The sequence below is a fragment of the Macaca thibetana genome, chromosome 10 (assembly GCF_024542745.1).
Source record: "Macaca thibetana thibetana isolate TM-01 chromosome 10, ASM2454274v1, whole genome shotgun sequence".
In the NCBI taxonomy this organism is placed as follows: Eukaryota; Metazoa; Chordata; class Mammalia; order Primates; family Cercopithecidae; genus Macaca; species Macaca thibetana.
In genome coordinates this window covers 66,240,786-66,255,256 of record NC_065587.1, presented here as the reverse complement: position 1 = coordinate 66,255,256, position 14,471 = coordinate 66,240,786, and the positions used below count along the sequence as shown (strand labels likewise).

The window sequence follows — 14,471 nt, the reverse complement described above, 5'->3', positions numbered from 1 at the left end:
CTTGGCTCACTGCAACCTCCGCCTCCCATGTTCAAGCCATTCTCCTGCCTCAGCCTCCTGAGTAGCTGGGATTACAGGCACCCACCAACACGCCCAGCTAATTTTTGTATTTTTAGTAGAAATGAGGTTTGACCATGTTGGTCAGGCTGGTCTTGAACTCCTGACCTCAAGTGATCCCTCACACCTGGACCTCCTAAAGTGCTGGGATTACAGGCGTGAGCCACGGCACCCGGCCCTAACCTTTTTTTTTTTTTTTTTTTTTTTTTAGACAGAGTCTTGCTTTGTCGCCCAGGCTGGAGTGCAGTGGCATGATCTCGGCTCACTGCAACCTCCGCCTCCCGGGTTCAAGTGAGTCTCCTGCCTCAGCCTCCTGAGTAGCTGGATTACAGGTGCCCGCCACCACGCCCAGCTAATTTATTTATTTATTTATTTATTTTATTTTTAGTAGAGACAGGGTTTCACTGTGCTGGCCTGACTGGTCTTGAACTCCTGACCTGGCTGAACTCCAAGGCCCACCTCAGCCTCCCAAAGTGCTGGGATTACAAGCGTGAGCCACCGTGCCTGGCTGGACCTCATTTAACCTTAATTAGCTCTTTATTTATTTGTTTATTATTATTATTTGAGACAGAATCTTGCTCTGTCACCCAGGCTGGAGTGCAGTGGTGCATCTGCCTTCCAGGTTCAAGTGATTCTCCTGCCTCAACCTCTTGAGTAACTGGGATTACAGGTGTGCGCCACCATGCCCGGCTAATTTTTGTACTTTTAGTCGAAACGGGATTTCACTATGTTGGCCAGGCTGGTCTCGAACTCCTGACCTCAGCTAATCCGCCTGCCTCAGCCTCCCAAAGTGCTGGGATTACAAATGTGAGCCATCGCACCTGGCCCCTTAATTAGCTCTTTAAAGACTCAGGTTACAGTTACATTCTGAGGTACTAGGGACTAGGATGTCAACATATGAATTTTACAGGAAAGACACAATTCAATCCATAACAGTCACATGCTTTGCTGCTTACTATCAACACCAACCAACCTAACAAGATGTCAGGACCCAGCATTGCCTTGTGTGTCAGCACGTTCTTCCCCTTGTGGGGACTCAGCTGGGAGTCTGATTTCACCTTGAGATTCTTCCCTCCCCATAGAGAAGTTAACTTTTCTAGGCTGGCTGGAGCACTCATTGTGGAGTGGGACATTGGACATTTCCCACTCTCCCTCCTCCCTGCTTGACCCTTTGCCTGGAATTATTACATTACTTACCCCAGGAGTCTCTAAGCTGTGATTGGATTCTGTTCAGCACCAATCAGGTAGCCCCAAGGGAATTGGACATGTGACTGATAAGTGTTTGCTGGATGAAGAGATGCCAGTTAGGGGTGGAAAGTTTGGAGTGGGGGGAGCCTGACTGGGGAGCCTGCCAGAGGTGGGGCTCTATGTCCCTGAAACTCATTCAGTTGTTCCATCGGTCAAGCTTTCAGTCAAGCATTTCCCAAGTTGCCTCTGTGCTAAGCCTTGGGGTCCAATTTGTGTGTGTTGGGGTTCTTTTTTGAGATGAAGTCTTGCTCTGTAGCCCAGATCTCGGCTACAAGTAGCTGAGACAACAGGTATACTACAGGCATATGTAGCTCATATCTCGGCTTGCTGCAGCCTCTGCCTCTCGGGTTCAAGTGAATCTCCTGCCCCAGCCTCCCAAGTTGCTGGGATTACAGGCACGCACCATCATGCCTGGCTAATTTTTGTATTTTTAGTAGAGACGGGGTTTCACCATGTTGGCCAGGCTGGTCTTGAACTCCTGACCTCAGGTGATCTGCCCACCTGGGCCTCCCAAAGTGCTGGGATTACAGGCATGAGCCATGGTGCCTGGCCAAGCTCCTGTTGTTCTAGGCATTTTAGCAAGAGAGAACAGCATGTGCAAAGGCCTGCAGAGAAGATGAAAATCTACTCTGCATATGCACCTGGTGGTATGGAAATATGTGGGAAGCTGCCAAGGCTTAAGTTAGTGACTCTTTTACTGTCCAGTGCCTCTCATCACCCTCAGAATAAAACCTCCACCCTCCTGTGGCGCAGTCCATCTCTCTATCCACATCTCCCTCTACCCATACATCACTTGTTACCCTTGGCTGCCCCTTTACAGTTCTTGGCTTCCTTTCATTTTGGCCTCAGGGCCTTTGCACTTGTTGGTCTGTCTGCCTTTCTGTTCGCTTTTCACATTGCTGACTCCAGCTCATTTCTCAGGTCCACTTCCTCAGACAGGCTCCCCTTGACCATTCTGTCTAAAAGTAGCTTCCCCTCCTTCTGGAAAAAAAGTATTTAAAGTCATAGAAAATTTCTCTTTCTCTCTCTCTCTCTTTTTTCCCTTGTTTACAGCCCATCTTACTTAGCTAGACTGAGACTCCATGAAGGCGAGGATTTTTGTCTTTTGGTTAATGCCTGCATCCCCAGCATCTAGAATGGTGTCTAGTACACAGTAGGTGCTCAACAAATATTTTGAAAGTAATCAAATAAATGTGAACATATTCATTTCTTATTTGAATAATAAAACTAAAACAGGCTGGGTGTGGTGGCTCACGCCTGTAATCCCAGCACTTTGGGAAGCTGAAGCGGGCAATTGCCTGAGGTCAGGAGTTTGAGACCGGCCTGGCCAACATGGCGAAACACTGTCTCTGCAAAAAATACAAAAATTAGCCGGGCATGGTGGCAGGCGCCTGTAGTCCAAGCTACTCAGGAGGTTGAGGCACGAGAATCTCTTGAACCCGGGAGGTGGAGGTTGCGGTGAGCGGAGATTGGCAACTGCATTCCAGCCTGGCAACACAACATGACTCTGTCTCAAAAACCAAAAAATAATAAATAAACAAACAAACAAAAGCAAATAATAGGTATACTTGGCAGGCTTTGGTGATGCAAACAAACAAAGAATAGTTATATTGAGAAACTTGCAGGGAAGAGGGGAGAATCTGAGGCCATTGGATCAGTGAGCATGTTAGAGAGAGGGAGGAAGGAACCCTGACTTTACCCTGCCAGCGAGGCAATGGAAGGGGACGCTTACAGCTTGGGGTGTGCCCTTCAAGATTCCCAGGAAGGGAGGTAGGGTGTAGTGTCTTGGAGAAAAAATTCCCACCTCTAACTCCATGGGAAAGGACTACCGTGACTCTGGCAATATTAGGGACTTGGTGCACAACAGGCCGTTAATAAGCAGTTGATGGAGGGTGAATGAAGATGAGAGGGGTCTGTGTGTGTGAGAGAAGTCCCAGTGAGGAGCACCTCTCATTCTGTGTGACCAGGATAGGACCCCTCGGAGGCTGGGCTAGGAGTGGCTGGGGTGTGTATTGGGGGTTTATGTGACAAAAATGGGGTCCTGACAAGCAGGGATGGAGGGTGAAGAGATGGAGTTACTTAAGAGATAATGCGATCCCCAGCACGGAGACTCACGCCTGTGATCCCAGTGAGGATCACTGGAGGCCAGAAGTTGACACCAGCCTGGGAAACATAGTGAAACCCTGATCGCTACAAAAAATAAAAATAGGCCGGGCGCGGTGGCTCAAGCCTGTAATCCCAGCACTTTGGGAGGCCGAGACGGGTGGATCACAAGGTCAGGAGATCGAGACCATCCTGGCTAACACGGTGAAACCCCATCTCTACTAAAGAATACAAAAAACTAGCCGGGCGAGGTGGCGGGCGCCTGTAGTCCCAGCTACTCAGGAGGCTGAGGCAGGAGAATGGCGTAAACCCGGGAGGTGGAGCTTGCAGTGAGCTGAGATCCGGCCACTGCACCCCAGCCTGGGCGACAGAGCAAGACTCCGTCTCAAAAAAAAAATAAATAAAAATAAAAATAAAAGGCCGGGCGCGGTGGCTCAAGCCTGTAATCCCAGCACTTTGGGAGGCCGAGACGGGCGGATCACGAGGTCAGGAGTTCGAGACCATCCTGGCTAACACGGTGAAACCCCGTCTCTACTAAAAAAAATACAAAAAACTAGCCGGGCGAGGTGGCGGGCGCCTGTAGTCCCGGCTACTCGGGAGGCTGAGGCAGGAGAATGGCGTAAAAACCTGGGAGGCAGAGCTTGCAGTGAGCTGAGATCCGGGCACTGCACTCCAGCCTGGGCGACACAGCGAGACTCCGTCTCAAAAAAAAAAATAAAAAAAAAATAAAAAAAATAAAAAAAATAAAAAATAAAAATTAGCAGGAGATGGTGGCATGTGCCGGTAGTCCCCGCTACTCTGGGGGCGGAGGCGGGCTCCCAACAGGCAGAATTGAGCTGGGTAGTAGGGCGGTACGCTTCCAACAGGGGATGAGGGATGGGAATCTATGTTGCAGTTTGGGGATCCCTGTGACAGTTGGGTGGTCTGGGTGAGGTGGGATAGAGGTCACGGTTTGTTGCAGAGTCGGGGTATACCGTGCTTAGTGGAAACGGGGTCCGTGCTGCAGACCCACGCGCAGTGGGAATGGGGGGTTCTGTGTCAGAGTTAGGGGGTCCAGTCCGGTGAGATGGGGATGTGGGTTTAGATAATACGGATGGGAAGTTCCGCGTGTGCGGTGGATATAAGGTCGGCGTAGACTTGGACGTTCAAGTGAGGCGGGGTCCACACTCGGTGGCCCGGTGACTGGGTTATCGAGTGGAGCCAGGGCAGCCTAAGGATGCTGGGGTCCCGCGAGCCGAGGTTGGGTTTCCATGGCCGGGGCCTAGGCAGCGGCTCCTGGGCGCCCCCTGGCGGCCCTGACTCAGCCGCCGCGGCTCCCACAATGCTCGCGTAGCCGGGCTTCGGCTCCGGTGGCGGCGACGGCGGCGGCTCCAAGATGGCGCAGGCGATCTTTGAGGCCCTGGAGGGTGAGGGGCAGCGGGGCCAGGGGAGGCGGCTGTTCCGCGCTGCCGCTCCCTCCCGCCGCGCCCTCGCAGCGCCCGGCGTAGGGCGCGCGGCGGCCGCGGGGCGGAGGGCGCCGGGGCCGGAACAGCCGCGGGGCGGGAGGGGCGCGGGCGGGAACAGCGCGGGAGCTGAGGGCCGGCGGGGGAGCTCCGGGGCCGGAACAGCCGGAGAGAGCCGGGCCGGCGGGGAGAGGGCCCGGGCCCGGAACAGCGCCAGCCTTACTGGCCTCGGGCGGGCGCGGGAGGGGCTCCCTGCAGGGAACCGCGCGGGAGGCGACGGCGGGGCGATCTGGAACAGCCGCGGCCAGGGAGGCGGCTAGACGGCGCGCGGGGCCCGGGACGGGGGTGCGGCCGCAGCTGCGGGCCGGAGGGCCTCGGCGGCCTGACCACGAAGAACTTCTGCAGATTGGACTATATGCCTCGTGCTAGGACGTGGTCTCAAGATCAGACCACAGCAGCAGAGGCGCCACCTGTGTGCACAGTCTGGACTCAGAGCTTAGGGACCTAAGCCAGCAAACACCTGGCGCCTGAAGTGTGCACCGTGGCCGGTGCAGTTTTACAAATTCAGCCGACACTGTGGGTGCCGGCGGTGTGCCCGGCCGGGACGTGGTGCTCCCAGACCCACGCCAGCCAACGCTGGGTGCCGACGGACTGTCCAGTGCTCTGCAAGAACCTAGGATGGGGTTGGTGCTCAGGCTCAAAATTGTGGGCTTTGGAGACAGCAAACACTGAGCACCTCCATGTGTACACCTGCTGGGAGTCGGGGAGGAAGGGCAGCCTTAGCGACTCGGGGCCATGACATAGAATAGACATTGTGGGAAATACAGACCAAGTTTGGTCTTGGAGGAGTGGGATGAGATGAGTATACAGATAGGATACAAACTCGAAGTGCTGGACTGGAGGGATGAAGCTGAAGCTTTGAGTCCTGCAGCTTCCTAGGAGATCCTCAGCCACTCCCTGCACTTTTTTATTTTTTTGAGACAGAGTCTCACTCTGTCGCCCAGGCTGGAGTGCAGTGGCGCGATCTCGGCTCACTGCAACCTGCTCCTCCCGGGTTCGAGCGATTCTCGTGCCTCCGCCTCCCAAGTAGCTGGGACTACAGGCGTGTGCCACCACACCCGGCTAATTTCTTTCTTTCTTTTTTTTTTTTTTTTTTGGAAACGAGTCTCGCTCTGTCGCCCAGGCTGGAGTGTAGTGGCGCGATCTCGGCTCACTGCAAGTTCCGCCTCCCGGGTTCACGCCATTCACTTGCGTCAGCCTCCCGAGCAGCTGGGACTACAGGCGTCCGCTCCAACGCCCGGCTAGTTTTTTTTTTTTTTTGTATTTTTAGTAGAGATGGGGTTTCACTGTGTTAACCGGGATGGTCTCGATCTCCTGACCTCCTGATCGCCCTCCTCGGCCTCCCAAAATGCTGGGATTGCCACCATGAGCCACCGCGCCTGTCCATTTTTTTTTTTTTTTTTTTTTTTTTTTTTTTTTTGGTATTTTTAATAGAGATGGGGTTTCACCATGTTGGCCAGATTGGTCTTGAACTCCTGGCCTCAAGTGATCTGCCCACCTCAGCCTCCCAAAGTGCTGGGATTACAGGCGTGAGCCACTGCTCCAGGACTCCCTTCTCTTCTTGAAGGATCACAATTCGCACCAGGAAATGGGGGGGAAGGGGGATGGCCTGCCTCCATCTAGTGGGGTTCCGATTCAGAAGACTCACTGAGCCAGACACTCCCCGTAGTCTCTGCCCTGCAGTCTGGTGGAGGAGAGAAGTTATAAAACAAGCAATTAGAGAAATGACAGAATTATGGAAAAGGTCATGTAAAATAAGATGACCTCAGCTGGCCATTCCTACGGTGAATAACATAAGCTGGGGGGTGGTGGATCAGGAAGGCCAGGGTCAGTGGTAGTTCCCTCCCAGAGGCCAGTAGAATGGGGTGAGGCTTACTTTCTCTTTAGGCTGTTTGGACTTCCTCATTGTTGGAATTTTTACTGCAAGAATGTGTTTGTGTTTTGAGTAATGAAGACAGTTAAAGAGAAATCCATTCCTAGGACAGTGGGATGCATGTTGGGTGAAGAAAGGGCAGCAGGACTGTGGAGATCTCGGGGAGGGGGGGCATGAGAATGGCCCAGGCAGTGGGAACTGCATTTTCACAGCCATGGGGAGAGAAGTCTCCTGGGATTCACAGAAGCTCGGTGTGGGTGAGCTGCTAGAGATGGGGTTTGATGGAGCAGCTGAACTTTATCTTGGGATCAGTGTGGAGCTAACAAAAGATTTTCAGCAGGGGAGCAGTACAATGTGATGTGGGTTTTTTTTTTTGTTTTTTTTGTTTTTTTTGAGGCGGAGTCTCGCTCTGTCGCCCAGGCTGGAGTGCAGTGGCACGATCTCGGCTCACTGCAAGCTCCACCTCCCGGGTTCTCGCCATTCTCCTGCCTCAGCCTCCCGAGTAGCTGGGACTACAGGCGCCGCCACCACGCCCGGCTAATTTTTTTGTATTTTTAGTGGAGACGGGGTTTCATTGTGTTATCCAGGATGGTCTCGATCTCCTGACCTCGTGATCCGCCCACCTCGGCCTCCCAAAGTGCTGGGATTACAGGCTTGAGCCACCGCGCCCGGCCTTGATGTGTGTTTTATAAAGTTCACCGAAGCTGCTCTGGAACAGACTGGAGGGGGCCAGAGTGGCAGTGGGGGGTCGGGGTGGAGGTTGTACAGCAGAGAACTGGGCTGGGGAACAACTGTGGGGATGGAAAGAAAGTTTATTTGAGATGTACTGGGGAGGCAGAATAAGCTAGACTTGCTGAAGAACCAGAAATGGGGAGTGGAGAGGGGGAGCAGTGGGTTGAGGGAAGACCCAAGGGGTGCCCCAGAGGCTGTAGATGTGTGGACAGTGGTGCCCTGTTCTCCTTGATGAGGATTACTGTGAGAACAAACTTTGGGGTGGAGGATGACATTTAATTCGAGTTCAGTTTTACACAGGCTGCCTGTTTTTGTTTTTGAGACAGTCTCACACTGTCTCCCAGGCTGAAGTACGGTGGTGCAATCTCGGCTCAGTGAGACCTCCACCTCCTGGGTTTGAGTGATTCTTGTACCTCAGTCTCCCGAGTAGCTGAGACTACAGGCGCATGCCACCACGTCCGGCTAATTTTTGTATGTTTAATAGAGAAGGGGGTTTCACCATGTTGGCCAGGCTGGTCTCGAACTCCTGACCTCAAGTGATCCATCTCTGCCTCCCAAAGTGCTGGGATTACAGGCATGAGCCACTGAGCCTGGCCCAGGCTGCCTTTTAAATTTAATTTAACTTAATTTTTTTTTTTTTTTTGTGACAGTCTCACTGTGTCACCCAAGCTGGACTGGAGTGGTGCGCTCTTGGCTCACTGCAACCTCTGCCTCCCAGGTTCAAGTGGTTCTCCTGCCTCAGCCTCTCGAGTAGCTGGGATTACAAGGCACTTACCACCACGCCTGACTAATTTTGTATTTTTAGTAGAGACGGGGTTTTACCACGTTGGCCAGGCTGGTCTTGAACTCTTGATCTCAAGTGATCCACCCGCCTCGGCCTCCAAAGTGATGGGATTACAGGCGTGAGGCACTGTGCCCAGCCAGCCTTTTGTATTTTTATTTGTAGAGACAGGATCCCGCTCTGTCTCCAAAGCTGGAGTGCAGTAGTGCATTCATAGCTCACTGCAGCCTCAAATTCATGCGCTCAAGTGATCCTCCCACCTCAGCCTCCCAGGTAGCTATAGGTGCATGCCAGCACACCCAGCCAATTTTTAAAATTTTCTAGAGATGAGGTCTTGCTATGTTGCCCAGGTTGGTCTTGAACTGCTAGCATCAAGCAATCCTCCCACATTGATTTCCCAAAGTGTTAGGATTACAGGCATGAGGCACTGTACCCACCCTGCATTTGTTTAAATTTTTTTATTTTGAAATCACTTTTTCTGTAGATTCACATGCTGTTGTGGGAAATAATAAAGAGAGATCCCACGTGTCCTTTACCCCATTTCCCCTGGTGTAACATTTTGCAAAACTACAGTATATTACCACCAGTCAATATGCAGAACAGGACATCACTCCAAGGGGTTGCCCTTTTATAGCCACACCCTAAATCCTCCCCTTCTCCCACCATCCTTGATGCCTGCAACCACTAATCTGTCTCCATTTGTAAAGTTTTGTGATTTCAAGAATGCTATGTAAATGAAATCATAAAGTATATACCACTGAGATGGGCTTTTTTCGTTTTTTGTTTTTTTTTTTTTTTTTTTTTTTTTTTTTTTTTTTTTGAGACGGAGTCTCGCTCTGTCGCCCAGGCTGGAGTGCAGTGGCGCGATCTCGGCTCACTGCAAGCTCCGCCTCCTGGGTTTACGCCATTCTCCTGCCTCAGCCTCCTGAGTAGCTGGGACTACAGGCGCCCGCCACCGCGCCCGGCTAATTTTTTTTGTATTTTTAGTAGAGACGGGGTTTCACCGTGGTCTCGATCTCCTGACCTTGTGATCCGCCCACCTCGGCCTCCCAAAGTGCTGGGATTACAGGCGTGAGCCACCGCGCCCGGCTGGGCTTTTTTCACGCATCATAATTCCCTAGCGATTCATCCAAGTTGTGTATAGCAATAGTTTGTTCCTTTTTATTGCTTAGTAGTATTCCATAGTATGGCTATTCCACCATTTAACCATTCACTCACTGAAGAACATCTGAACTGTTTCCAGTTTTTTTTTGTTTTTTTTGTTTTTTTTGTTTTTTTTTTTGAGACGGAGTCTCGCTTTGTCGCCCAGGCTGGAGTGCAGTGGCCGGATCTCAGCTCACTGCAAGCTCCGCCTCCCGGGTTTACGCCATTCTCCTGCCTCAGCCTCCCGAGTAGCTGGGACTACAGGCGCCCACCACCTCGCCCGGCTAGTTTTTTGTATTTTTTTTAGTAGAGACGGGGTTTCACCATATTAGCCAGGATGGTCTCGATCTCCTGACCTCGTGATCCACCCACCTCGCCCTCCCAAAGTGCTGGGATTACAAGTGTGAGCCACTGCACCTGGCCAGAGTCTAGGTTTTTTTCAAGGATAGTTTGAGGGGCAAAGGAATGGGTGCTGCTGATTGGTTGGGGGTGCAATCATAGGGTTGTGAAAAATGGCCCTCCTACATGCAGAGTCTGCTTCCGGGTGGGGCTGCAGGACTCATTGGCGGGTCTGGGTGGAGCCATTGGTTGTCAGAAATGCAAAAATCTGAAAAGATGTCTCAAAAGGCCAATCTTAGGTTCTATAATAATGATGTTGGGGCCAGACGTGGTGGCTCACACCTGTAATCCCAGCACTTTGGGAGGCTGAGGCGGGTGGATCACCTGAGGTCGGGAGTTCGAGACCAGCCTGACCAACATGGAGAAACCCTGTCTCTATTAAAAATACAAAATTAGCCAGGCGTGGGGGCACATGCCTGTAATCCCAGCTACTTGGGAGGCTGAGGAAGGAGAATCACTTGAATCTGGGAGGCGGAGATTGCAGTGAGCCGAGATTGCGCCATTGCATTCCAGCCTGGACAACACAAGAGTGAAATTCTGTCTCAAAAAAAAAAAAAAAAAAGTTGGCCAAGCATAGTGGCTCATACCTGTATTCCCAGCACTTTGGGAGGCCGAGGTGGGAGGATCCCTAGAGCACAACAGTTTGAGACCATCCTGGGCAACATAGGGAGATCTATCTCAAAATAATAATAATGATAATGATATTATCTGCAGGAATAATTGGGGAAGTTGCAAATCTTGTGACCTCTGGAATAATGGCTGGTAATATTTATGTCTACAATTTAGCAGAATTTAGGATCCTCTTATCCTCCTAACCTGGTGGTCTTTCATTAGCTTTACAAAGGAGGGCTAGTTTTGGGGAAAGGCTATTATCATTTAAACTGTAAACTAGGCCGGGAGGGCGGGCGTGGTGGCTCCTGCATGTAATCCCAGTACTTTGGGAGGCTGAGGCTGGCAGATTGTGAGGTCAGGAGATCTAGACCATCCTGGCTAACACGGTGAAACCCTGTCTCTACTAAAAATACAAAAAAATTAGCCAGGCGTGATGGCGGGTACCTATAGTCCCAGCTACTCGGGAGGCTGAGGCAGGAGAATGGTGTGAACCCGGAAGGCGGAGCTTGCAGTGAGCCGAGATTGCACCACTGCTCTCCAGCCTAGGCGACAGAGCGAGACTCCGTCTCAAAAATGAAATAAAATAAAAAATAAACCGTGAACTAAATTTCTCCGATAGTTATCTTGGCCCAAGCCCAGGGATGACTAAGGGCAGTTTGGAGGTTAAAGGCAAGATAGGGGTTGGTTAGGTCAGGTGTCTTTCACTGTCATGATTTTCTCACTTTGTCGTTTTTTCAGAGGTGGTTCCAGATGGTGGAGGGCTTAAGTCCCACTAGAGTGGGGGAGGAGAACTGGAAGGTGGTAGAAGAGATAGAAGGTGTAGGGGACCCTCATGGGATCCTTGCTGTTGAAGGGAGGAGAGATGGAAAGGTGAGTTCTCAGGAAGGCACTCTGGAGAGGCTGATCGTGTGTAGCTGTGGATGGTTCCCAGGCACAGTGTGGTGAGAGTTGGTGGAGAGCGGCTTCTGAGGAGCAGGAGGAGATGAGGGGGAGGGCTGGCGTCAGGAGGGACACAGCCTGCATTGTGACAAGGGAAAGCATGGATTCAGTTTGGCTGCAGGAGCTGATGGTTTCAACTTTTTTTTTTTTGAGATGGAGTCTCACTCTGTCACCCAGGCTGGAGTGCAGTGGCGTGATCTCGGCTCACTGCAAGCTCCGCCTCCCGGGTTCAAGCAGTTCTCTGCCTCAGCCTCCCTAGTAGCTGGGATTACAGGCGCCCACCACCATGCCCAGCTAATTTTTGTATTTTTAGTAGAGATGTGGTTTCACCATCTTGGCCAGGCTAGTCTTGAACTCCTAACCTCTTGATTCACCCGCCCCTGCCTCCCAAAGTGCTGGGATTACAGGCGTGAGCCACCACACCTGGCCAGAGATAGCTGGTCTGATGCTTTCAATTTGTATTGTAGTTAGAAGCTGGGGCAGACATCCCAGTAAGAGCTGAGAGGTTGGAGGCAGAGCATTGGCTGTGGGGTCATAGAGAGGAGGCACCATCTGGGTCTTTTGGGAGGGGTGCAGTGTGCCTTGGTGGCCACTGAGATGTGAGGAGGCCTCTCATCCGGCTAGTGACATGGCCAGGCAGTGTACTACTGTGAACTTTAACTGTGATAACTGATTAGAAAACCTGGAAGAAATCAGTTTCTCGACTCCCCAGCCACCAATTCAGAGTCTATTGTTTATTGCGGAACAAAAAAGACAAGGACACATTGAGAAATAAGGAAGACAAGGATGCCCACGTGCACACAGATTTGTGGGGTTTGCGGGGTGTGCATGAGGACGACTGGCTAACATGATTTCTGGAGGGACTTTGTCACATAGGATGAGAGTCAGCCATGAGTAAGACAGGCCCCACGTCGCAGTGGCTTCAACAGGCTGGAAGGTTATTTCTTTCACATGAAATTCCAGAGGAAGGCAGTCTAGGATAGGAGGATGGCTATGTTCTACAAGGTTCTCAGAGGCCCAGGATTTATCCAGCTTTTTTTTTTGAGACAGAGTTTCGCTCTTGTCACCCAGGCTGGAGTGCAGTGGCACGATCTCGGCTCACTGCAACCTCTGCCTCCTGGATCCAAGCAATTCTCCTGCCTCAGTCTCCCAAGTAGTTGGGATTATAATCACACACCACCATGCCCAGCTAATTTTATATTTTTAGTGGAGACAGGGTCTCACCATGTTGGCCAGGATGGTCTCGAACTTCTGACCTTAGGTGATCTGCCCGCGTTGGCCACCCAGAGTGTTGGGATTACAGGCGTGAGCCACCGCGCTTGGCTTCATCCAGCTTTTTATCCTATGATCCTAAGGTTTGTCCTTATGATCCAGGATGGTGGATTGAGTTGCTACCACCATATTCTTATTCTGGAAAGTGGAAAGGAGGATGGGACAAAGAAGAGGGTCACATATCAGGCAGTTTTAAGAAAACTTTCCAGAAGCTGCCACATAGCACATTTATATTCCTTTGACCAGAACTTAGTCATTCCCTAACTGTGAGAGAGCCTGGGAAGTGTAACCTTTATTTGGGGGCCATCTTTCCAGCCCAAAATCTTGGGCTCTCTCACAGTGGAAACAGGAGATAATGTATATTGGGGCATAGGAGCCATCCTTGCCACAGGGTTTTGTTTTGTTTGAGACAGGGTCTTGCTCTGTCAAGAGCAAGTACAGTGCAGTGCAGTGATATGATCATGGCTCACGGTACCCTTGACCTTCTAGGCTCAAGCAGTCCTCCTACCTCAGCCTCCCTAGTAGCTGGGACCACAGGCATGCACCACCACGCCTACCTAAATTTTGTATTGTTTTGTAGAGGTGGAGTCTCACTATGTTGCCTAGACTGGTCTTAAACTCGTGGGCTCAAGCGACCTCCCGCCTTAGCCTCCCACAGTGCTGGGATTACAGGTGTGAGCCACCGTACCCAGCCGCCACAGGGGTTTTGCCGTGGGTCTGGCTTGTAAGGGTGGTGTCAGAGCATGACGCTGGGCCTACCTTCCAAAGAGGCTGCATTTCTTTTTTCAGGAATGGACAATCAGACCGTTCTGGCTGTCCAGTCATTATTGGATGGCCAAGGAGCAGTCCCTGATCCGACAGGCCAGAGTGTCAACGCGCCGCCTGCTATCCAGCCATTGGGTGAGTATCTGCTCAGGTTTACCAGTGGGAGAGTGAATGGCTCCCTGCGAAGAGTAGGTGGAGCTCGTGCTGGGCTGTGGGAGTGAAATGCCTGCTGTGGTCCCCAGGACATGCTCTGGTGCCTAAACTTCTCCCCCACCTCCCAGCCTGGATCTTTGGGCTCATGCCTTTCTCTGCTTAGCTCTGAGGACGCCACTCTCAATTGCTTAGTAAATGTGGGGAGATGGGATCGTGATGCAGGGAATGGCTAAGGGCCCCAATGCCTGACAACAATGCCTGTGCCTTTGCCCTAGAAGTGATTATTCAACTTCCCTTCTGTGGAAAGAATAGGCTGAGAATGAATTTCTCCTGTTTATGGGCCAGGACTGTAAGGGCCCTTTTTTTTCTTTTTTTTTTTTGAGACGGAGTGTTACTCTGTCCTCCAGGCTGGAGTGCAGGGCACGATCTTGGCTTACTGCAACCTCCACCTCCCAGATTCAAGCAATTCTCATACCTCAGCCTCCCGTGTAGCTGGGATTACAGGCGTGTGCCACCACTCCTGGCTAATTTTTTGTATTTTTGTATTTTTAATAGAGATGGGGTTTCACTGTGTTGGCCAGGCTGGTCTCAAACACCTGACCTAAGGTGATCCGCTCACCTCAGCCTCCTAAAGTGCTGGGATTACCTGCATGAGCCACTGCACCCAGCCTGTAAGAACTTTCTTTTGGAAGTTTCTATGTGAGACTGTTCATTTATTCATTCCACAAACATTTCTGTGTACTTGGGAATCACACTAGGGACAGGGAGCTAAACAGCTGGGTTTTAATTATTGTTCTTATAGTTCTTAGCTCTGTGACCCTGGGCAAGTGAGTTAATTTCTCTGTGGTTCAGTTCCTATGTCTGTAAAATGGGGACAATTGTTCTGCCTCAT

The 14,471-nt window shown here is 51.4% G+C and overlaps 2 protein-coding genes across 4 annotated transcripts in view; both read left to right on the top strand.

Annotated features, from left to right (window-relative positions):
- RALY (RALY heterogeneous nuclear ribonucleoprotein) overlaps positions 1-14,471 on the top strand; it is a 414,018-nt gene that overhangs the window by 68,487 nt on the left and 331,060 nt on the right. The window lies entirely within an intron of this gene.
- Positions 4,419-14,471, top strand: part of ZNF341 (zinc finger protein 341) — a 60,795-nt gene continuing 50,742 nt past the window's right edge. The window contains exons 1-2 of one of the 3 annotated variants that reach the window (XM_050807050.1): positions 4,419-4,814; positions 13,451-13,561. In XM_050807050.1, the coding sequence (XP_050663007.1) occupies positions 4,784-4,814; positions 13,451-13,561 (142 nt within the window). In that variant the 5' untranslated portion in view covers positions 4,419-4,783. Of the gene's footprint in view, positions 4,815-13,450; positions 13,562-14,471 lie in introns of those variants that run through there. The other 2 variants (XM_050807049.1, XM_050807051.1) reach the window with 2 other exon arrangements.